Raw genomic sequence first — 25,098 nt, 5'->3', positions numbered from 1 at the left:
GCACCGGACACAGTTCAGAAACAGGAATTTTGAATAATGCTGTAAAATTTCCGTGTTCCAAACAACGTAAAGCAATAACATGAAAATAATTAACTGTGTTAATTTCAGGATCTCATGGTCGTTGCAGCTTCACTTCTAAAAAAATGCATTGCCACATCAATTTGCTTTACTTCTGAGGACAATGTTGAGTCACATATCTATACACAATTGTCAAGTCGTCAAACCCCTCGATGCAATAAGGAAACAAAAGTGAAGCTATAGGGGAATAAAAAAATAAGGCAATACAACACAGAAGGAACATCTAAGTCACCTTCTTTGCTACAGATAAAAAGAAACATATACGGCTGGTGATTTTACAGGGAGATTGGGTGCGTCAAAAGTTTCCTGGCAAATATTTCCGTCAGAAGGTTTCAGAGGTTAGGAGCTGGGATAGGATAAACAGATACCAACATGCAAATGGCGAAGTACTCGATACCTTGGCTAACAAGTAACCTATGTGAAGGTAATTATCCTGTCTACAATTCTTGTGCGGCACAGAGGGCATTCCGAACATGCAAGGGCGCAAGGCTTGCACACTGAAGAAAAGGCATAGCGTTAGTAAAGATAGACGATAAGGATGCTTAGCACTTGAATACAATTCCCTAACATTACTTACAGCAAAAATGCCGACAAGGAAGCAAAACTGCAGCAGTTGCAGATTCAAAACATACTTTGCAGACATGGGAATTGCCATCTTTGTCACCCAAGGGATCAGTTTCCTTCTCCTTCATCTCTTGAATTTTAGCCTGCATGCACGGAAACATAAGGAATCCAGCAGCCTTCCATGATGGAAAAAAATTTCAAGCAACCAGGAGAAGATGTCTCTTAATCAAGTACAGAAAAGAATCGACCAGTTAATATTGGAAACCAGGCTAAAATAAATACAAACGAATTAGCTAAACTAGGCCCAAAGAAATCTAGTTATTAATTTCCTTTTATAATGTGACGAGAAACTTTGTAAATAGCTGCTATGTTCAAGTACATCACCTAGTTGAGGAGCTATTTGCACCCACCTTGCATACGAATTAAAACTTATCTAGGTAACTAAACTAAGATCACTGTTGAAGAGCATACCTCACAGGTTCATACAGGGATGAACACCTTTGAACTTGAGGGCCTAATTTACAACTTACTTCCTCAGTATCATAATATAAGCAGTTCTAAAACTTGACAGGCAAATATTTTCGGGTTTGAGCATTAGCATAGAAAGAATTTCGAACATAAAGAATATCCAAATGATATTACTCCCTCCGATCCATAATCATTGTCCCTGATTTCGTACAAAGTTGTACTAAATCAGCAGCATTTAATATGGATCGGAGGGAGTACTAGATATAACATGAATATACTAAAAAACAAAATGACATACTTTTAGAACATTTTTTGTCAAAGTACTTTGAAGACCATGTCAGTGTCCTATACTATGGAGTACTTATATTGTGAATCAGATGGAGTATTCTACACCAAGTTTTACCAGTACATAGGCATCACACTGATCTCATAATCTATTTTCAGAGTTTGGAGACTTCAAGATGTGCATGAGGAGGAGAAACAATACACAAGTAATGGACATATTATCCACCCCTTCGTGAAGACACACCGTAATACAAATAAATCGAAATATATATATATATACCTTGAGACGAACAAGAAGAGGTTCAAATTCTGGACTTCTATATTCTTCTGCAGTTAGTGACTTCACTGTATCATCTGACGCTTGTTTCTCAACTAGAGCTACATTGGTGCCACCTTTGTTTTCTTTTGCATCATTAGTTATGTCAGCTAGATTGATAGACCGATCATCAACATTTAAATCAGATATGCTGAAAGCCCCTCTCTTCAACTTAGCAACAAGAACCCACATGCCTGCCAGATCATTTTCCAAAGAAAGCTCTTTTTTCTTTGCTTCATCAAACTTCTTCTTGTACTCCTCTTCAAGAAGCTCCTTCTCTGCTAAAGCTGCTTCTAGAGCAGCTTCCCGCTTTTTCCGTGCCAGTAGCTCCATCTTCATATCCTCTAAATCAAGACTCCAAGTTCCAACCTCATCCCTACCCCTACCTGTTGGGCGGCCCTTTCTAACAGGGACCCTGGAATGTGCCATCTCCTGAGCAATTAATAACTCCTTTGCCTGCCTTGCATTTTGTATGGATAACTTTGTAACTTCTTCAGCCAAATTCTTAAGCTCAACAGCTGCAGAAGATGCCAATTCTTTTGCATAAGCAGCTTCCTCACTTAATTTGTGGTTCTGCTTGATTAGGTCCCTATTTTCTTCAATGATTTCTAGATGCTCATATTTAAACTTCTCACTTTCAATTTCCTGTCAAGATATATCACCAAAGTTGATTGACTCCTTTGATTAAAAACAAACAAATAATCGTTTTGTGCAACCATCAAATGAACATATAAATATAGTATTGCATGTCCACCACATATTAAAGAATGCAGCACGAAATTTTTCCTAGGAAATCCAGCTAAACAGAGCACAAAACAGATCAAACCTTGGCCTGAAGTTTAGATTTCAAATCAAGAATCTCCTGTTCTGTGCATTCTTCAGGGGATATGTTTGTTTTTGGTATGAGCTGTGCCTCAAGACGTAGAACTTTTTCTTGTAAATCATTCATTTCTATACTCTGCAAGTAGCATAAAAAATTTGCGCACCAATATTAAATGTTTAGAACATTTAAACTGAATTTAAGCACACAAAAAAGGAAGGGAGACGGGAAGAAAACCTTCTGTTCTAGCTGCTCCTGAAGGACTCGATTATCTGCTGATTTTAACTATTACATCAAATAAGAGACAACAATAGTTAATTTAAAATGTTATGTACATGTATAATGAGAAAATTGGTTTTGTGGAAAGCACACTGCTTATTTAGCAAGATCACCTCCAACTCAAAAGACTTCTCATTGCATTGAGTTGTAAGCTTCGTAATAGTCTGTTTCACAAAACCAGCATGTTACTACACAGGAAGCAGGGTACACAAATAATTATGAGGCTTATCCATTGTCCATATACTAGACAAAAATACCTGCTGCATATCCACCATAGAAGCATTAGCAACTGATGCCTCACCACTTTCCATGATTTTTTGTTCCAGGGCTCGCAGATGCCTCCTTTTTTGATGAATTTCATGCTCTAAATTTTCTATCTGTTATCAAAAGATACATGCATGAATATTAGTTACAGCGCAGGGCATTGGACCATCAAAAAAACGAAGAATGTGATAGGTTTATCCAAAAATAATTAGAATAAGCTCATGATTTCCAAAGGTGATGTCAGGGGCCATCTATCACAAGTGGCAGATTTTGAAATAGTATAGTAAAGTAAGGGAAGGAGCCTACCCCAACTTGTTTGGGACTGAAAGGCTTGGTTGTTGTTTGTATAGTAAAGTAAGGGAAGGCAAGATAAGGTATCAACCATGAGACATGGAAGAGAATCTAGGAAATTAGCTAAAGTTTAGTGTTGTATAGTGTAGTATGCAACTGTCAAACACCCCACATGTCTACACCTCAGTAATACAAAAACGTATGCTTATTTATCCTTGACTAACAAGACAAATTTGTTACCCGCAAAAATAACTTTGTTGATTAGAAATAAAACATCTTGTAAATTATGGTATTCCAATTGCATATTGTGATATTTGAAGTATTATTTTGCCTGTCATGCTAGTAATCATTGATCAGAACGTGAGTCCTAATTCTGAAGATACATCCGATTGTTTCCACAGCATTTGTTATTTGTTCAAGCATTGATTTTGTGTACAGCAATAGACAGTAATGTGCCATTGATGATGACTGCTGATTTAGTGGAACAAGATTGAATATTGAGCAAAAGGATTAAAATAGAAATCTCTAAAAAATGGAAAGAAAACCTACTTGATTCTTTGTCCCTTCAGGGTCTTCTATAGATTGTTCGATTAGTCTTTTCAGCGAACTGGTACCAAACGCGATCTCCCCAGCAAGCATCTTAACTTGTTCAATCAGTAGATCCAAATGATCTGACTCTGTGATTCCCTCCTGATAAAAATGCAATAATATATAACCAATACTCAGCCATAAATTCAGCTTATTCACTTTCAAAATACAGTATAAATTAGAACTACTCAGCCAGGAAACCCTTGTACTCCCTCCGTCCCGGTTTACAGGTCTTGCACGTATCTCTAGGTTGCTAATTTCACCAACGTAACATAAGATATGTACTACATAATATATATCATTAGAAAGCTCAGATCTTATACTTTCTAATGGTATAATTTTTATAGTGCACAATTTATATTATATTGGTCAAATTGATGATCTTGGGATACGCGTAGGCCCTGTAAACCGGACTGAGGTAGTAATATATATAAGCCTGCGCAGAATAAATTGTGTACATATATGTGGATAATATAGGCATCCAACTGTTCATACATTTAGATTAGATTGGAACTGAGTAGCAGAGATGGAAATAATTGAACATGCCTACCATAAAAGTTAACAATGTTGCCTTACTAGGTTACTTCAATTCCAGTAGGCGCAATCACAATGCGTACCAATACTGTTTTGCCAAAACCATGAAGACCTGTAAAACCCAGTCCAAATCCACTACCACTAAACCCTAGGATAAATCTCTCTCTAAACTAATCCCTTCGGTTCAAAATAATTGCCCAAAAATGGATGTATCTACACACTAAAACGTGTCTGGATACATCCATTTTTTGGGCAATTATTTTGAACCGGAGGGAGTAACAAAATTCTCTACTCTAATCGGTCATTGCCTCCAAAGGCCACAAAATGACACAATAGTGTCACCTCCTCTGACAGCCCTCCCATTGTCATCTCCTCCTTCCCCTCCTCTCTCATGTTCGCTGTCGCTGCCCCTTCCATCCCCTCCTCCATCCAAGGCCGATGGCTCCACCACACACTGACACTACCTCCGCACAGAACTTTTGTTCCTGCCGCAGCCGCCTCTTCCCAAGGAGCTATTCTAGAGTCCCCTGTCCATAACCAACATCTGATTTCGGTATTTGCATTTGGATTTCGGGCATGGGTTATAGAAGATCTCAATCTTGGTTTAGGTTTTCCGTTTACATAAGGTAATATCGGCTCCTTGCTCTCTCATAGCCTCACCAAATATTTGAGTTTTGTTTTTACATACAGATAAACTCTGTCTTCCATTATCCAATGAAAATACAGATCAATCGATCTACTATTTGCCTTCCAGATAGAGTATCACCATATGGCAATACATGTATCGCGGGTGCCTTGTATTCTGGGAAAATATGAATAGAGCTCAAGAAAAAAAAAACGTTTGGCGGTGAGAAACAATTCGAGAACATAAGTGTCAGCCATGATTGAAAAGAAACAATGCAAGACTGCAATGGTGAACAAGCTGTGGGTGTTACGGACGGGAAGCAATGTTTTAAGGGGGGAATAATGAATGTGGCCACATAGAATTTGGATTTTTAAAATAGTTTACCTAATGTTGTTTGGAGGCTAACAAGCGAGAAGACATTTTTTTCAGGAAGAAGTGCATTCATAGTGGTGATATTGGCAAAATTGAAGAAGGGCAACATGATAGTGCTAAATCTAAGGATTAGGACACTGGCACATGCCATTGCTCAATTAAAAAATGTAAAGTGCAAAGCCACTGGCACATGCCATTGCTCAGTTTAAAACTGTTAAAGTGCAAAGCCAATTACCTGCGCTGAATCTGGTCCCGAGCCAGTTACTGAAGAATGATCTCCGCTAGCAGACCTTAATTCATTGATCTCATCCAATGGATCTGGCAAAGCAACTGACAGAGAGTCCTTCGATGTACCGTCATTTTGGACTAGCGTAGAATTATCTTGTGAAGTGCTTAACTTCTGAAATAGATAGAATTAGTACACTTTCCTAGTTAAAAAGCATACTGATGACTAAAGAGAATCATACAAGCTTAAATATAGGAACAAATGCACAATCAGATCAATAAAGACCACCTACATCTTCCTCACTAACAGAATTTTGGCGCTGGAGACGAGATGAATCTGTCAAAGAAGGAATACTGCTCTTTGTGGAAACAAGTATTAACTTAGTCAATCGTTGTATTCTGCTCATAAGAGCAGCTTTTGCATCCTCTTCCTCCTCAAGGCGAGATTGCATTTTTACCTGGCCTGCCTCCAACTACACAAGGAAAAGGTATAGTCAAAATAAAAAAAATTGAAAATGCAAAATCATCTAATGTTCATAAATAGCTGACCAAAAGTATCAAGCATTTGCATAGATGCCTAACAAACTTCTGTTGTTTAGTTCTATCCCGCAAAAGGAAAAGGAAACAGACCTGTTGCCGTAATATCATGATTTCTTCCTGACTAGCACCCCCAATCATTCCTCTCCTAAACTCATCAAGCTCTTGCTTTAAAGATGATATTTCTCTCTGATACTTCTTGATCAAAGACTTCTCATCAACTAACTGGACAGACAAAATAATGAAATGACCGTTAATTATTCAGATAATGGTGCCATGGGAAGTCAGTTTTGCGTGCTGAGAATATTTACCCGGTTACGAGAGGCATAAATTTCAACACGTTTTGCTCTGCTTGCAAATTTCAATGTATTATGGGTTTCTTCCATGTTACTTGATGCTGGGGTAATTGTGCAAATTAGCTGCATAAAGAAATCAGTATATCAGCTGGCTAATTGAAATAATCGAGTTTCACTTCACACTGCATGAGATGGTCTCACCCAGTACAAGCAGTGACTTCTAAAGAAGGAAAACTCTAAGAAACGGGTAGATACTTACTGAGACATGACCATGGCCACTCAGTGATGACTGCAGCAGACGAGTCAGCTTAGAATCTCGATATGGTATATGTGTTGCTCTCCCTTCACTGAGCTTCCCAATAACCTTTGAATTAGGAAGTTAATTTTAGAATGAATCACCATTACGTTAAGAATACCAGAAACACAAATGGATCTTGTATAAATCTAAAAGGAATTAAGTTTAGAATTTAGTACATGTTGAACTGAATGAGCAAAAATATGTTACCACATATTCAACAACCCCAACTACTAATTACTTGTACCATATAATAGCATCTACCAGATGACTTCCAATATAAGTTCAGGTTTACTCCCTAAAGTTGGTAGAACTGCAGTTCTAAGACAGGATCTCAACGAGGTGTGTTTGAAGTTACATAAAAAGCAACTCCGAGTTGTGACAGGTAATTAGAAACAAAAACTTACTGTTCCCAGAGTTAAAAGACTCTTGTTAATGAAGGATCCTTCCCTTCTTCTTAACCCAGTAGTCTCTGTCTTAGAGCTCTCTGAGCCAGCTAGATCGATCAAATTCTAGGAGGGGGAAATAGCATTACAAAGTAAGACTAGGCAGCATTAAAATGTAAGACTATAAAGCATTAGTAGTTGAAAAATAAAATGTGGCTCATGCGTAAAACAACATACAAGTTGTGAGTACATTGCTCCATCATACTCATCACTGCGATCACTGCTTTCGATCATCTGCCAAAGAGAACATATATCATGAGCCCAAATACAGAAATACAACATATCATGTGAGATTCAAAAACATGATGCACAATTATGGATAAAAACATAGCATCTTTCATAAGGAATAATAAGGCAATATTCATAAATTGGTTAAGCCTTAAATACAGAAAGAATTTGTGAGCTCACCATAGTAAAAATAGTATGACTTCGGCTGCTAAATAAGTTGAAGTTGTTTGAACCAACATGCCGATGCTCTGTTATGTTAAGTAGCATTAGTTTTGATAATACCAAAATAGAAGAGGTTGTGGCTCACTCTGGTAAGACTACAATTATCGATCATAAATTTCACATAAATCAGGCCAACTATTTAGCAGTACAAGATATTTATGATAAAACTTCAGAAATTAAAACAGCAATTGAGTTAGGATCCTAAATAGAGTTGTGAGCAAAATCATAAGTCATCAATTGCATGCATAAGATTTGATACTTCAAGAATCCCATACTAGGAGAGACCATGGTTGTGAATAGAGTAAGAGAGAGGAGTTACTAAGTGAGTTGATAGAGGATATTCACCCAGCAAAAGAGTATTATGTAACCATAAATCATTTATAATATGCATACCAATGGCTAAAACATCAACTACTTTGTAAATGAGGGAGTAAATACTATGTTATTTCTAAGTCAATGATCTTACACATTAACTCTTTAGCTAACGGTCAATTGAGTAATTGCATATTTTGGAAATTATGTGCAACTGCGGTCTACAGATTATCTAAACCTTAAGTTGCACAAATGTTTGTACAGTTGTACTCTTGAATCTTGATAATGTGCAACTTTTGAATTTCTCAAGCAACTGAGAAATTGCAAATCCATTAATCAAAAGCAATAATAGAAAATCCATGTCTAATTATTGGCTCTAAAAGAGAAGAAAAGCATACATTTCACAACCAGACTAAATCAGGCCAACTATTTAGCAGTACAAGATATTTATAATAAAACTTCAGAAATGAAAACAGCCATTGAGTTAGGATCCTAAATAAAGTTGTGAGCAAAATCATAAGTCATCAATTGCATGCATAAGATTTGATACTTCAAGAATCCTGTACTAGGAGAGACCATGGTTGTGAATAGAGTAAGAGAGAATCTTGATAATGTGCAACTCTTGAATTTCTCAAGCAACTGAGAAATTGCAAATCCATTAATCAAAAGCAATAATAGAAAATCCATGTCTAATTATTGGCTCTAAAAGAGAAGAAAAGCATGCATTTCACAACCAGACTAACAGCATGGTAGAGAGATACTGGATGGCTAATAGCATGTGACTCACAGAAACAACACACTTCACTTGGTGCATATCCATACCAATTTGTAGCCACTACGTTCAAAAAAGATAATAACATTCTAGTGTTGGGGAAAGCAATATAAATCACCTTCACCCGCAGCTATAAAAGAAAGAGCATGTCCTGGAGATAGGACAACTTCTTCTTTTATCCCTTCTACATATGTTCCCTATAGCAAAAGGAAGCAGATCATTAGAAGATCATAAATAGAGGTGCCACTGCAGTAGATAAAAGCATAAAGCTACATAAGCGTTACTGCATAGCTTGCGTTATAAATGAACAAGTTAGGAACTAAAACTGACTAATACAATGAGATTTACATGTCAATCACTCTCAGAATCAAATGTCACTCCACAAACAAAGTTTGCACGCTAGCTTGACATTTAACAATCTCATTACCAGAAGAGGGCCACACAAACTGCATTCCATTTTGATAACATGCAATTCAAATAGGAAGTATTCAGCTAGAATCGTTCATCAAGCCATTATGCCATGAGAAAACAACACGGTTTAAAGAAACATAATGGGTAGCATGCAAGAAAAAAATTCAAATCAAACATAGGAATGCTAAACTGATAATATTACAACATATTCACAATTTGTTGACTGGATGAAATAATGGCCAAAATAGCAAAATATAAAAATAAGCTAAAAAGAGGGGAGGAAATGAGAGGTTGCAAAAAGTACGGGCAGAAGTTTTACGCTAAAGGCAATGAAAAAAAAATCAAAGAAAATAGTAAAAAAAATATTCAAAATATGTTTCAGGAGGAGATGCAATAAATACAGAGCATATATAAAAGCAAGGCAATAAAGATAGCCCAATGAGTGCAGAGTTTAAACCTGTGCATCCTCCCTCACACGCAGATTTTGTCCAGTAGGATCAAGCAGATCATTTATCACCTGCAAGGAGATAACAGATTTAAGCCATCACATAGTACTAGATGAAAGTGCATTCTGAATACAGATAATCTACAATGGAGCATGACTTTTACAGAAAAAAAAGGAAATAGATTCAATACCCAATATCCACAAATCGCAGCATTAGTATTTGTACAGCACAGGTGGGAAGGATAGGACAGTCACCAACCGCATTACTTCAAAACTCGGACTGGCATGAGTGTGGCTCATGCAAGCTAACTAAGCCAAGAGCCAAGAGCCCACACCAATAATAACTAAAGACTTAAGATTATATATGCCCCTTAATAAGATACTACAATCGCTACTGACTATATTATGATCAGTTGCAAAATGATTTTAAAAACAAGGCTTTCTCGCCAATAGTGCTTTTGACACCATTTTCTCCCCGGGTATCACTCAACATTCACTCACCTAGTGTGGAACTGAAACTTGGTTGGGCTGCCTGCCGCCTGCAAGAACCAACCAACACAACAGCAGCTCCGTTGGTATATTTGGTGGATCCATCTCTATAGACCTTTCGATTTGGCTGTTAGGGCTAGTCCTAGATCGCTATATATCCTGTTTGGAAAGGGTCATCCCTGTATAAGGAGGCGGGCACGTCTATTTATATGTGGGGAATGGCAAAGTACAACCGAAAGAAATTCATGTGGATAACACGGCCAGTGACAGCAGTGCTGACAGCACCAGAGCAAAACAAAATGAGGATAATAAATAGTAGCACGCTCTAGGTAGGGATATTAACCAGCAAATATTTTGTGAAGGGTCAGACAAGTCTATTTGGATTCACCTTTCAGAAAGAGAAGGCACTAGTCAAATTAACATGCAAGTATCAAGCGATACTCAAGCAAAGCTACTGTCAACTAATCAAGAAAGTGATAAGATAACTAAAAGATGCAGTGCCTGTGGAGTGTGGAGAATTTATGAAAATGGTAGTATTTCTCAATCAGATGGCATACCTCATTATAGATTTCCAGATATGACACGCGGAGCAAAAATTCTCTTCCAGGAGTCTGTAAGTTAAGATATAAAAATCGAAGTTTTAGTTTAGTGTAAACAGGAAAATGGCAAAATACTAATTATACCCAAGCAGCAATGAGTAAACAGTACGGTTGACAAAATGGAACATGCAAGTTCTGTATATAGGTTTGAGTATGTCATTATGGCCACAGCTTCTGGAGTTGTCAGCCCCTCACCGTTCTTTAGTCAACCAATTGAATACTACGATTTTTTATATTTTGTTCCCTAAGAAGTGAGTGGGGAGTTCCATTGTGTAAACCAATTAGAGAACTCTCCAAACCCATAATGTTCCACTTTCGAGGCAGTTTATCTTCAACAAAGGACTACCACACAGTTATACAGATTCGGTCTTAAATCTTAACTCTTGAAGCTGTCATTTGGAAATTCAGATTACTTTGGTCAGCTGAGTTTGTATATCACAAAACATATTTGCGTCACATGCATAAACATGAGCTGCTTTGGTGATACAGTGGTCAGAATGGCATTCAATGTTATCTAAACTATTCCTTGCACCAACAATGACCAAGAAGACTTCAGAGAAGATTTACGAGGTGATCAGTTAGTCAGCAAAGTAAGGTGTTTCTTTATTAAGGAAACATAAAATAAATCCATTATGGCAGTTCAACATATTTACAGATGCAACGTCCAAGTCCTATGCAACTAAAGCACTTGCTGGCATACCTCTTGTATTAAGCTGAAGACGTCCTTGATGGCTAATGGGATTATTCCAGGACAATTCTGGTCACCCTGCAAAAGTTAAGAGAATAAATGAATATGCTGAATAAACATAAATATTGTCTTCGCAAATTGCAAATATGTTTATATAACAATATTATTCACGAAAATGGATATATGACAATCATATTCGTTATCACTTGCAGTAGCAGGTGCACAAAAAGAACAAATTTAATGTGAAAGAGTATGCTAGAGGGATGACTCCTTGAACTTGTTGCTATTTCATTGGATCTTTTGATAAATTTCACTGTAGGAAATAAGAACTTACATGCATTGTGTGGGTTTTCCCACTGCTTGTGACACCGTAGGCAAAAACTGTCCCTACAAGTTAGTACAAAATTGTGCTCAGAGGTGACTTTGGTAAGCTAGCAATTCAGCAAAGAAGGTAAAACATTGAATTATGTAAGAATACATGCTGGTGTCGTGTCATTGGATAGCACTGGAAAATGATAGGGATAATAGCAGTAAATTAAGTATCAAAAAAGTCTTAAGAAGGTAAAGATTGGATAGCTCGGAATGGACAGTGCAATCACAACGGTAGCATTATATATAGGCATAGGGTGAAGGTTCATAGATGGAAGTCAACTCTCATGACACAATAGTTATATCAATGCAAGAAATGTGCATATAGTGACCTAAATGAGTGAAAGTAGCATACCATTTATGCCCTCCATAGCACCTTTCACAACAGGCCGGGCAGCAACATCATAGACAGCCTCTGTAGCTGTTGAAGGCCCAAAAACTCTATCTAAACAAATAAACAAAAGGGAGACAAACTGATTAAATATCAAGTAGAAACCAAGCTGAATAGCTGATATAACATATTGATTTATTTTAAACTGTTCGATCCATCTTAATCTAAACATAGAATGTGTAGCTTGAATTGAGTGAGGTTGTTTTATATTAGCTCTTCTCATTATGTTGTTGCAGAGGCCAGGTGTAATTGGCACCAACTTGATATTAATATATTCCCTATATCGAAAAAATAAGGTTTTACCACGGTGAGCAGAAATAGTAAGGGTAACTGTCTAAAACTACTAATAAACGAGTAGAGAAAGTAGCCATGAAGCTCATAAAATAGGCCACCAAGTTTACTGTCAAAGATTTTTCTGCTTTTCAGCATCTATTCAATTTCCGTTGATGAAGATTACCCCTCACACTCAGGGCATCAGCATCATCCAACTCCTATTATTAATGTCCATTGAGAATCACATAGAGATACCTGAGGACCACTTAAAAGCCTTGTGGTATCCATATTGTAATGCAATCTTAAGGGTGGACCACAGTTCTTGAATTTGCAAACGCACACCTTCAGACTGAATTTTGAATGTGTCTACATTTCAGGAGACATGTACAATTATAAATACTGTACCCACAATGTCCATACTCCACATATTAATGGTGGACAAAACCATCCATATATGTTTATATGATGCCACGATTCAAGCCCGAACTACATAGGGATTTGTGCACACTTTCGTGAGCAAAACAAGGATCTCATAAACTGCATCCAAATCATATGCTTAGTAGGATATGTAAATGTGAAGTAAACCCACCTTCTGTATTGATTTCAAAACACCAGATGTTAATGTGTGGGCATAAGACTGTGTCTTACCACTATGACATTTAGTGTTAACACACATCAGATAATACACGCAAGAGTCAAGACTATTCACTGTACTCAACATTAGAAGAAGTGCACATCCAAGAAAGATATAAGGTCAAAATGTCCATATGGATATGTGCTGTACAATGCACAAGAGAATGGTACACTGGGAATTGGGACGTTTCTCAGCTATATGTTGTAGTAGCAGGAAAAAATTATATGAAAAATTACTAGCTGTCAACAAAACAGTAACAGCTGCTTCCTCAACAGTGCACACCGGGAGTGAAATTTCCAGTCCATCACCCCCGTATTAGCTCTTATCGATTTGTCTGTCCACAATCGTAGCTAACTCCGTGCTAATTTCAGGAATGTGGCGCTTATCCTGTGAAGTGTGTATGTAGACAACATATTTCACCAATGTACCCGGGGGAAAGAATTGCATCCAATAGCCGAACCAATGTAAATTGTATGAAGAATTCTGTGACCCCAAAATGACGGAAACCTGGGAAGTTCTAGTAGGATGGTATCAAACATACCAAATCACCAACCCCGCAACCCACATTGCCAGCCAAATCCAAATAGACCAGAGAGAAGCAGGTGGAGCGTACTAACTACTTACCATAACCATAGGCCGACGGCTGTACGAAGTCGCAGCGCACGAGGCGATCCCCATCGGGGTACCAGGTGATCTCGTCGCCGCGCTGGATCTCCCGGTCGCTGCAAGCACAGCAAATCCAGAGCTCAAATCAGTCGGGACACTACTCGCAACAAGCCCCAGGTCCCGCTGGCGGGCGGGCAGGCAGATCCCCGTGCCAGATCCCCGTACCTGAGCGGTCGGAAGCGGATGGTGACGGAGATGCTGTCGCCGGAGCGGGAGGTGTCCTCGATGACGAGCTCGTCGGCGCTGGGGAAGGGCACGGGCGCGGGGGGCGGCGCCGGGGCGGGCGCGGCCCGGCGGCCGGGGGTGGTGGACCTGGATGGGGCTCCGCCTCCGCCGCCGTTGTAGAAGGAGTGGGAGGAGACGGAGGAGGGGGAGGAGCGCGGGATGAGGCGGCCCGCCGCGTAGGAGCTGGAGGAGGAGGAGGAGGTCGGCGGGCGGCGGCTCCCCGCGGAGAAGGGCGAGCTGCTGCGGCGCGACGATGAGGAGGACGACGGCCGCGACGACATCGCGGATCTCGCCCCGCGCAGCCGCGAGCGTACGCGGCGGTGGGGCGCGGCGCGGGACGGGGGAGCGAGGCGAGGCGGGGCGGAGGGAGAAGGGAAGGTGTCGGAAGGTCAGAGGCTTCACATGGCCTGCTGCTCCATTCCAAAAGAGAAGAGAGGCCGCTGCGTCCTCAGTTTTTAAAGCAGCAGCAGCACAAGCACGGGAGGAAGGAGGAGGCTGCACTGTACTACCCCTGCCGTAGGCGTAGGCATCGTAGGTGGGGGCCACGTTGACCACGTGGCGGCGCAGTTACACTGAGCCGCTGGGCTCGTCGTATGATGTGGCCTACCTGGCGGCGGGGGCGGTGGGGCTCGGTTGATTTGAAATGGGAGGCGGGTTGCGTGTGGCGGGCGGGAATAACTGCGGCGTGTTTGGCTTCTTAATTGTTTTCGGGGCGGGCTAGGGCAGGGAGGGAAAGGCGTAGCGGTGGCCGGTGGGAGGTGAAAAAGGTGAGGGTGAAACGGGTTGGGTGGGGTGGTGGCACCGCGCGCGCGGCTTTCCTGGAGGCGCACGCGATCTGCTGCCACTGCGGCACTGCGACTGGGCGCTGCGGATGCGGATGCGGAGCTGGTTGGTGGTGCGCTCACCAGCTTTCCTTGGTTTATTGCGCGTTTTTTTCTTTTAAAAATCGTCGGTGTGGTGCTCTCGATGGGGTCTGTGAATTGTGAACCTGTAGCGCCGCCAGTGACCATAACATCACATATCTCAATGAAAGATGAATCTACAACATAATAAATGACACAATGCATTACATCAAATATAAGTTACTACCCACTATGAAGGTAGTAACCTAGACTAGTAATATGACATATGTTACTAGTCTAAGAGCATCTCTAACAGACCTCTTAAAAAGTCCAACCCCGTAAAATAACCGTTAATATACGGGGTAGAGCTCTACCCGGCCGTCTAGCAGACCCCGTAAATCAGGCCCCGTCTCGAATTTTTACAGTTTTGGCTACGGGGTGGCTTTTCACCCCTTACTTGTGAGGGGTGGGAGGGGGAATACAGGGCCAACCCCTCACCCGTGGCGGGCTGAAATTTCAGCAGATAGCAACTGCTCCTGCGCATGACCTCGCCGGAATCCGGCCAAATTCCAGCGAGTTGCGGTCGAGGGTGGCGGCACGGGGGCTAGGAACGGCGGCGCCCGAGATTGGGGCGGCGGCGCGCGGCGAGCGGCGGCGCGTGGGCGGAGCGGGCGACCGTGTGTGGCCATGGCGAGCGTTCGAGCGGGAGCGGGCGCGGCCGGCGTGGGGCGGCCGGAGCGGGAGAGGGCGCGGCGGAGCGGGCGCGGCCGGCCGTGGCTCGCGCGTGGGGGGCGGGGGCGGGCGGCCTTGGCGAGCGGGCGGGGGCGGGCGGCCGTGGGCCGGCGGCGGCGGGCAGTGAAATACAATCTACTGCAATTGTTCTTTACTGTTCTTTGCAAACAATCATCATCTTCCACACAATACGTTCAATCCTTTGTTTACAGCAAGCCGGTGAGATTGACAACCTCACCGTTACGTTGGGGCAAAGTACTTTGATTGTGTTGTGCGAGTTCCACGTTGGCGCCGGAATCCCCGGTGTTGCGCCGCACTACACTCCGCCACCAACAACCTTCACGTGTTCCTTGACTCCCTACTGGTTCGATAACCTTGGTTTCTTACTGAGGGAAAACTTGCTGTTGTACGCATCACACCTTCCTCTTGGGGTTCCCAACGGACGTGTGTCTTGCACGCTATCACGAGGCAAAAGCGGGCCCGTGCGGATTGGAAGTGCACGGTCAACGCGCGGAGATGAGCGAAGCGCTGGGAGGGGCTAGGCGCTGGAGGTGGGCCAACCCGGTATGACCGGCTTGAGGCCCGGTCATACCGGCTGGGTCCTCTAGAAAAATAAGGCTAGGCCGAACTGGAGGGAAATCCGGTCATACCGGCCTGGGTCCCCAGTATGCGGCCTAGACAGTTGTTTTGTCCCCCCCTTATTTTGTTTTTGTTTTTCTTCTCCCTTTCTTTCTTCTCTCTTTTCTTTTGGTTATTCCTTTCTTTTTTTCTTTCTTTTACTTCTTCCTCTCTTTTGGCAAACATACTGAGCACACTTTGAGCCACAAACGAAAAAAAGGAGAGAGCAAGTGCGGAATAATGTGGAGAAGAAAGTGGAAGCTCAAGATGAAGTATTGTGGAGAATCATAAGTGGTAGAAAAAAATATGGCAAACGTCGAGCAAAAAATCGAGCCACCTTTGGAGATGCGGAATAGAGGGGATCAAAAGCGGCATATGGTGGCAAAGATAAAATGGATGAAATATGCCAAACGAATGGGATGAAAGATACAAATGTGATTTGAGCCAAAGAACCAAATAACAAATCCGACCCCCTCTTAATAGTGTGGGGTCCTATACTCAAGAAAAACTGAAAAGAGGAGACTACCTTGTCGCGCTTTTTCGAGCTCCGTCTTCGAGATCTCTTTCGTACTCCGTCTCAAGATCTTCCTCTCCCTTTTCATGATGTGACCCGGCAGCATAAGAGGGCGAGAGAATTAACCGCGAGCCGCTTGACCTTGATGACAACACTCATGTTTCATTCAAGTCGGAACACCTCGGTTGATTGCATGCTCTAGGTCTTGGTGACCAATAGCTCAACTATGAGGCTTGGAGGATTGTGACACCGACTTCGAGCCAAAGCTTCTCTCTTGACATCAACTATCTTGAATCCAACAAATGGACTTCAAGCAAAACCTATGGAGTTCCTTCAAACAAAAACTCAATGGAAATATTAGTCCATAGGAATTGTCATTAATTACCAAAAACAAAAATAGGGGCAAAGTACCCTTACAGCCACGAGATCCCAAACCCTAGCCGCTCGGGAGAGCTCCCATGTTATCCGCCGCCAGCTGGGTCCATGAACTTTGTTCCCTAAGGGGATGGGGGACCTCCAATTTGTCTCTTGCAATGGCGGAGTATGGATCATGCGACGATGATGAATAACAGTTGTGTGATTCTTCCCGGCGATTCAACCGGCGAGGCATGGTGGGATGGCTTCCTTCCTCTAGGCTCTAGTGCCCACGCGCCCCAGCAGCGGCCGAAACATTGGCCTCGCGCGGTGGCAGTGCGGTTGTGTGTGCTTGCCGGATCTAGACGGATAGAGTTGGTTTTTGAGTTCGGTGGTGTTGGCACAATCGTCGCGTCAGGGGGGAGGGGTCGGTGGTGGAGTGGGGCTGCTCTGCCTAGTTGCATGAGGTTGTTGTCGGGAAGCTCTGGGTGAAAACTAGTTCCACCCGACTCTTTCCAGCCACCGGTGTCACTTTCTCCTTTGGAGTTGCCGTCGTGGAGTCTTCTTCGACTTCGTCTAGCCTCCAAATAGATTTTGAGGTGAAAGCCTAGAACTAGTTGGGTCGAGCGACGGGAGGTACATTGGTGTCACTTTCCTCCTTTGGGGTTTCGCCTTGGAAATCTTGCCTCTATCGTGCCACTTGATGGCTGAACACACATGTAATTTCACTCGGTAGTTGCCTGACATGTGGTGTGAGGTTTTCTGTCTGGTAGCTTGCGTGGCGACGACACTGATGAGTCATGTTTTGGTCGTTCCAATGGCTTTGGTAGTTTATGACCCACAAGTATAGGGTGTGTATCGTAGTACTTTCGATAAATAAGAGTGTCGAACCCAACGAGGAACAAAAGGTGTTGACAAGCAGTTTTGATCAAGGATTCATTGTAAACACTAGCAAACAGGTTTTTCAGGGGTATTTGATATTGCAAATAAATAAAGTATGAGTAAATAAAAGACAGTAATAATAATTGCAGCGAGTGCTCCAATCCTTTCTAGAGCAAAGGACAAGCCGGTTGTTTTACTTATGCTAACTAAACGTTCCTGAGGACACACGGGAATTTCGTCAAGTGCTTTCGCTTCACGCAGCTGAATAATCTTTATTGGTTTGGTAGGTGTTGTGTGGATGAACCTATGCTAATGCACTACCCCCAACTTGTACTAATGCATACTTGTGATTATACCCCTTGCAAGCATCCGCAACTACAAGAAAGTAATTAAGATAAATCTAACCACAACCTTAAACTTTGAGATCCTACATTTCCTCATGCACTGGCCGGTTTCCTAATGGGGGTTTAGGTTTGTGTCACTCTCGCAACCCCATAATTAGTAGACAAATACACGATGCATTCCCCTGGGCCCATGAAGGTGTAGTATCATGTAGTCGATGTTCACATGACACCACTAGAAGAATAACACCACAACTCAAATATCAAACCATTAAATATTACTCAACATAGTTCCACTACTAACATCTTAACTTCCCCCATGTCCTCAAGAACTAAACGAACTACTCACAAGACATCATATGGATCATGATCAGAGGTGATATAATGATGAATAACAATCTGGACATAAACCTTAATCCAATGGTTTCACTCAATAGCATCAACTAGAAGGAGTAATCAACACCGGGAAAGTTTCCCCTATGAACTAGACAAGAATCAAACCCAAAATGTTACGGTGGGACGGAGTGGGGGTGGTGGAGATGACGGTGCTGGTGATGGAGATGATGATGATGATCCTGATGAAGTCCAGCTCGATGACGGTGACGACAACGACGATTTCCCCCCTCTGGGAAGGAATTTCCCCAACAGATTTCTGCCTGCTGGAGAGCTTTTCTCTCTCTGTGGTTTTCCGCCCTGTCGCGACAGCGAAATATTTCTCTGTTCGCTCCCCCTCTGTTTTGGGTTCTCGGGGGATGAAATATTCGAAGGCACGATGTCAGAAGTGGGCCAGGACCACCACACCATGCCTAGGCGCGACCAGGGGGTGGCGCACGCCTAGGGGTGTTGTGGGCCCCTCCTGGCCCACCTTAGGCTCCCCTTCTGGCTTCTTCCGGCATCTGGCAAAATAGGAACTTCTAGGTATTTTCTGGGAATTGTTGTTCTTCAGAAATGTGGTATCTTGATGGTCCTTTTTCCAGCAGACTCCGGTAGTTAATTCTCCAATAATCATCAAACATGTAAAAATGGATGAAATAACATAACTATCATCTCTAAATATGAAATATATCAGTGATTAACAGTAAATTATGATATAAAATAGTGATGCAATTTAGGTGTATCAGTAGTCAACTCTTGTTCCGACGTGTTCGACGGGTCTTAGCATTTGTCGTCCCCTACTGCGAAGTTGGTCATGCATCGATGAAGCCCTGCAGTGGGTGGTTCAATCGTGATGGTCTTCTTCAGCACGAGTCTTGTATATCTCCTCTTCGGAGCTCATAGTCAGAATCGAAGCTCACATTATTATGCTCGGAGGGTCATATGTTTGGCATAGGATGATGTGATCTTCAGGAGGCCGCTGCGATGGGTGATACGTCTCCGACGTATCGATAATTTCTTATGTTCCATGCCACATTATTGATGATATCTACATGTTTTATACACATTATATGTCGTATTTATGCATTTTCCGGCACTAACCTATTAACGAGATGCCGAAGAGCCAGTTGCTGTTTTTGGTTTCAGAAATCCTACAAAGGAAATATTCTCGGAATTGGACGAAATCAACGCCCAGGGTCCTATTTTTGCACGAAGCTTCCAGAAGACCGAAAGGGAAACGAATTGAGGCGACGAGGCGGCGACACGCCAGGCGGCGCGGCCCACCTCCGGCCGCGCGGCCCTGTTGTGTGGGCCCCTCGCGTCGCCTCTTGACCCGCCCTTCCGCCTACTTAAAGCCTCCGTCGCGAAACCCCCGATACCGAGAGCCACGATACGGAAAACCTTCCAGAGACGCCGCCGCCGCCAATCCCATCTCGGGGATTCAGGAGATCGCCTCCGGCACCCTGCCGGAGAGGGGAATCATCTCCCGGAGGACTCTCACCGCCATGGTCGCCTCCGGAGTGATGAGTGAGTAGTTCACCCCTGGACTATGGGTCCATAGCAAGTAGCTAGATGGTCGTCTTCTCCTTATGTGCTTCATTGTTGGATCTTGTGAGCTGCCTAACATGATCAAGATCATCTATCCGTAATTCTATATGTTGTGTTTGTCGGGATCCGATGGATAGAGAATACTATGTTATGTTGATTATCAATCTATTACCTATGTGTTGTTTATGATCTTGCATGCTCTCCGTTATTAGTAGAGGCTCTGGCCAAGTTTTTACTCTTAACTCCAAGAGGGAGTATTTATGCTCGATAGTGGGTTCATGCCTCCATTAAATCGGGACGAGTGACGAAAGTTCTAAGGTTGTGGATGTGTTGTTGCCACTAGGGATAAAACATTGATGCTATGTCCGAGGATGTAGTTATTGATTACATTACGCACCATACTTAATGCAATTGTCTGTTGTTTGCAACTTAATACTGGAAGGGGTTCGGATGATAACCTGAAGGTGGACTTTTTAGGCATAGATGCATGCTGGATAGCGGTCTATGCACTTTGTCGTAATGCCCAATTAAATCTCACAATACTCATCATATCATGTATGTGCATGGTCATGCCCTCTCTATTTGTCAATTGCCCGACTGTAATTTGTTCACCAAACATGCTATTTATCTTATGGGAGAGACACCTCTAGTGAACTGTGGACCCTGGTCCTATTCTTTACATCTGAAATACAAATCTGCTGCTATTGTTCTTTACTATTCTTTGCAAACAATCATCATCCACACTATACATCTAATCCTTTGTTACAGCAAGCCGGTGAGATTGACAACCTCACTGTTACGTTGGGGCAAAGTACTTTGGTTGTGTTGTGCAGGTTCCACATTGGCGCCGGAATCCCTGGTGTTGCGCCGCACTACATCCCGCCGCCATCAACCTTCAACGTGCTTCTTGGCTCCTCCTGGTTCGATAAACCTTGGTTTCTTTCTGAGGGAAAACTTGCCGCTGTACGCATCACACGTTCCTCTTGGGGTTCCCAACGGACGCGTGATGTACGCGTATCAAGCAATATTTTCTGGCGCCATTGCCGGGGAATGAAGAAAAGCTACACCGCAAAGATTTCCAACTCCCACGTCAACTACACGCCAGCAAGCATATTTTCTGGCGCCGTTGCCGGGGAGATCAAGACACGCTGCAAGGGGAGTCTTCCACATCCAATCTCTTTACTTTGTTTTTGTCTTGCTTTATTTTATTTACTACTTTGTTTGCTGCATTATATCAAAACACAAAAAAATTAGTTGCTAGCTTTACTTTATTTATTGTCTTGCTCTCTATATCGAAAACACAAAAAAATTAGTTACTTGCATTTACTTTATTTAGTTTGTTTTATTTACTACTGCTAAAATGAGTAATCCTGAAGTTGAAGTTCGTTCGTTTAAACAACAAGGTGGAGAAAGTTTTAAAGATGCTTGGTATAGAATTAGTGATGCTCATCACAGGTGCACTAAGAAACACTCCACTATTATCCTACTTAGGAACTTTTATGTTGGTATATCTAGTTGGAATAGGTATGTTCTTGATACTCTTTTGGGGGGTAATTTCCTAGGTACACCTGCTTTAGAAGCTAGTTGCATCATTGAGAGTCTAGTTGGAATACCACCTGTTAATGAAACTAAAAGTGAAATCTCTCTTGAGGATGTTATGAAAAAATTGGAAACCATAGAGAAATTTTTTCCAAGTGTTGAAACTAAATTGGAAATGTTACTTGATAAAACTGATGAACTTGATAAATCCCTAGGAGGAATTGATGAAAGAATTTGTGTCCTAGGAACTTGTGTTGTCCATGATAATCAAATCAATAGGATTGACGAACTTGAAAAAGCTGTGGGAACCTTGGGTTCAACTTTTTCTTCTCTTAAATATAAGGAGAAAGCTTATATGGGTAAAGAGCAAAAATTCATGTATGTCTCTAAGGTGCCTAAACCAAAGAATTATTATAGGCCTAAAATTGATAAAACCCCCAATACCCCTGGTTATGATGTTGATACTTCGTCTCTTGACAACACTTGATACACACTTTCTGCGCCTAGCTGAAAGGCGTTAAAGAAAAGCGCTTATGGGAGACAACCCATGTTTTTACTACAGTAATTTTGTTTTTTATTTTGAGTCTTGGAAGTTGTTTACTACTGTAGCAACCTCTCCTTATCTTAGTTTTGTGCATTGTTGTGCCAAGTAAAGTCGTTGATAGTAAGGTTCATACTAGATTTGGATTACTCGCGTAGAAACGTATTTCTTTGTCTGTCACGAATTTCGACCTGCCTCTCTGTAGCTCATAAAAATATGCCAATTTACGTGCGTGATCCTCATATATGTACGCAACTTTCATTCAATTTGGGCATTTTCATTTGAGCAAGTCTGGTGCCTCAATAGAATCCATCTTTACGGACTGTTCTGTTTTGATAGATTCTGCCTTTTATTTCGCATTGCCTCTTTTGCTATGTTTGATGAATTTCTTTGTTCCATTAATATCCAGTAGCTTTATGCAATGTCCAGAAGTGTTAAGAATGATTGTGTCACCTCTGAACATGTGAATTTTTATTATGCACTAACCCTCTAATGAGTTGTTTCGAGTTTGGTGTGGAGGAAGTTTTCAAGGATCAAGAGAGGGAGATGATACAATATGATCAAGGAGAGTGAAAGCTCTAAGCTTGGGGATGCCCGGTGGTTCACCCCTGCATATTTTAAGAAGACTCAAGCGTCTAAGCTTGGGGATGCCCAAGGCATCCCCTTCTTCATCGACAACATTATCGAGTTCCTCCCCCGAAACTATATTTTTATTCCATCACATCTTATGTGCTTTGCTTGGAGCGTCGGTTTGTTTTTGTTTTTGTTTTTGTTTGAATAAAATGGATCCTAGAATTCATTGTGTGGGAGAGAGACACGCTCCGCTGTTGCATATGGAGAAATATGTCCTTAGGCTTTACTCATAGTATTCATGGCGAAGGTTGAATCTTCTTCGTTAAATTGTTATATGGTTGGAATCGGGAAATGCTACATGTAGTAATTCTAAAATGTCTTGAATAATTTGATACTTGGAAATTGTTGTGCTCATGTTTAAGCTCTTGCATCATATACTTTGCATCCATTAATGAAGAAATACATAGAGCTTGCTAAAATTTGGTTTGCATATTTGGTCTCTCTAAAGTCTAGATAATTCTAGTATTGAGTTTTGAACAACAAGGAAGACGGTGTAGAGTCTTATAATGTTTACAATGTGTCTTTTATGTGAGTTTTGCTGCACCGGTTCATCCTTGTGTTTGTTTCAAATAACCTTGCTAGCCTAAACCTTGTATCGAGAGGGAATACTTCTCATGCATCCAAAATCCTTGAGCCAACCACTATGCCATTTGTGTCCACCATACCTACCTACTACATGGTATTTCTCCGCCATTCCAAAGTAAATTGCTTGAGTGCTACCTTTAAAATTTCCATCCTTTACCTTTGCAATATATAGCTCATGGGACAAATAGCCTAAAAACTATTGTGGTATTGAATATGTACTTATGCACTTTATCTCTTATTAAGTTGCTTGTTGCGCGATAACCATGTTCCTGGGGACGCCATCAACTACTCTTTGTTGAATATCATGTGAGTTGCTATGCATGTCCGTCTTGTCTGAAGTAAGGGAGATTTACCACTCATTTACTGGTTAGAGCATGCATATTGTTAGAGAAGAACATTGGGCCGCTAACCAAAGCCATGAATCATGGTGGAAGTTTCAGTTTTAGACATATATCCTCAATCTCATATGAGAACATTAATTGTTGTTAAATGCTTATTCATTAAAGAGGAGTCCATTATCTGTTGTCTATGTTGTCCCGGTATGGATGTCTAAGTTGAGAATAATCAAAAGCGAGAAATCCAAATGCGAGCTTTCTCCTTAGACCTTTGTACAAGCGGCATAGAGGTACCCCTTTGTGACACTTGGTTAAAACATGTGTATTGCGATAATCCCGGTAATCCAAGCCAATTAGGACAAGGTGCGGGCACTATTAGTATACTATGCATGAGGCTTGCAACTTGTAAGATATAATTTACATGATACATATGCTTTATTACTACCGTTGACAAAATTGTTTCTTGTTTTCAAAACCAAAGCTCTAGCACAAATATAGCAATCAATGCTTCCCTCTGCGAAGGGACTTTCTTTTACTTTTATGTTGAGTCAGTTCACCTATTTCTCTCCACCTCAAGAAGCAAACACTTGTGTGAACTGTGCATTGATTCCTACATACTTGCATATTGCACTTGTTATATTACTCTATGTTGACAATATCCATGAGATATACATGTTACAAGTTGAAAGCAACCACTGAAACTTAATCTTCCTTTGTGTTGCTTCAATACCTTTACTTTGATTTATTGCTTTATGAGTTAACTCTTATGCAAGACTTATTGATGCTCGTCTTGAAGTACTATTCATGAAAAGTCTTTGCTTTATGATTCATTTGTTTACTCATGTCATTACCATTGTTTTGATCGCTGCATTCATTACATATGCTTACAATAGTATGATCAAGGTTATGATGTCATGTCACTCCAGAAATTATCTTTGTTATCGTTTACCTGCTCGGGACGAGCAGGAACTAAGCTTGGGGATGCTGATACGTCTCCGACGTATCGATAATTTCTTATGTTCCATGCCACATTGTTGTGTTTGTTGGGATCCGATGGATAGAGAATACTATGTTATGTTGATTATCAATCTATTACCTATGTGTTGTTTATGATCTTGCATGCTCTCCGTTATTAGTAGAGGCTCTGGCCAAGTTTTTACTCTTAACTCCAAGAGGAAGTATTTATGCTCGATAGTGGGTTCATGCCTCCATTAAATCGGGACAGATGGATGAAAGTTCTAAGGTTGTGGAT

General features: G+C 41.6%; 1 protein-coding gene across 1 annotated transcript; it reads right to left on the bottom strand.

Annotated features, from left to right (window-relative positions):
• Positions 1 to 128: 128 nt before the first annotated feature.
• LOC124647596 (kinesin-like protein KIN-7K, chloroplastic) lies at positions 129 to 14,288 on the bottom strand. Its single transcript, XM_047187512.1, has 24 exons — positions 13,948 to 14,288; positions 13,741 to 13,838; positions 12,174 to 12,263; positions 11,784 to 11,836; positions 11,462 to 11,527; positions 10,720 to 10,773; positions 9,686 to 9,745; positions 8,936 to 9,014; positions 7,692 to 7,759; positions 7,461 to 7,517; positions 7,245 to 7,349; positions 6,802 to 6,906; positions 6,558 to 6,665; positions 6,340 to 6,471; positions 6,003 to 6,182; positions 5,720 to 5,884; positions 3,915 to 4,055; positions 3,068 to 3,187; positions 2,924 to 2,974; positions 2,769 to 2,816; positions 2,538 to 2,669; positions 1,676 to 2,356; positions 656 to 785; positions 129 to 575 (listed from the first exon to the last, which is right to left on the bottom strand). The coding sequence occupies exons 1-24, from the start codon at positions 14,286 to 14,288 to the stop codon at positions 493 to 495; spliced, it is 3,147 nt and encodes a 1,048-aa protein (XP_047043468.1). The 3' UTR covers positions 129 to 492.
• Between the last annotated feature and the right edge of the window lie 10,810 nt (positions 14,289 to 25,098).

Source organism: Lolium rigidum, chromosome 4 (assembly GCF_022539505.1).
Source record: "Lolium rigidum isolate FL_2022 chromosome 4, APGP_CSIRO_Lrig_0.1, whole genome shotgun sequence".
NCBI lineage: Eukaryota > Viridiplantae > Streptophyta > Magnoliopsida > Poales > Poaceae > Lolium > Lolium rigidum.
Note: the sequence above shows the minus strand (reverse complement) of the source record. Positions and strands in the feature narration are given on the sequence as shown.

Coding starts and splice junctions, on each gene's coding strand:
- LOC124647596 (XM_047187512.1), bottom strand. CDS start 14,288: ATGTCGTCGCGGCCGTCGTCCTCCTCATCGTCGCGCCGCAGCAGCTCG. Junction 11,528..11,783: donor GGAAAACCCACACAATGCAT/GTAAGTTCTTAT, acceptor TAACTTTTGCAG/GGTGACCAGAATTGTCCTGG. Junction 4,056..5,719: donor CGGGACCAGATTCAGCGCAG/GTAATTGGCTTT, acceptor CATTTTTATCAG/GAGGGAATCACAGAGTCAGA.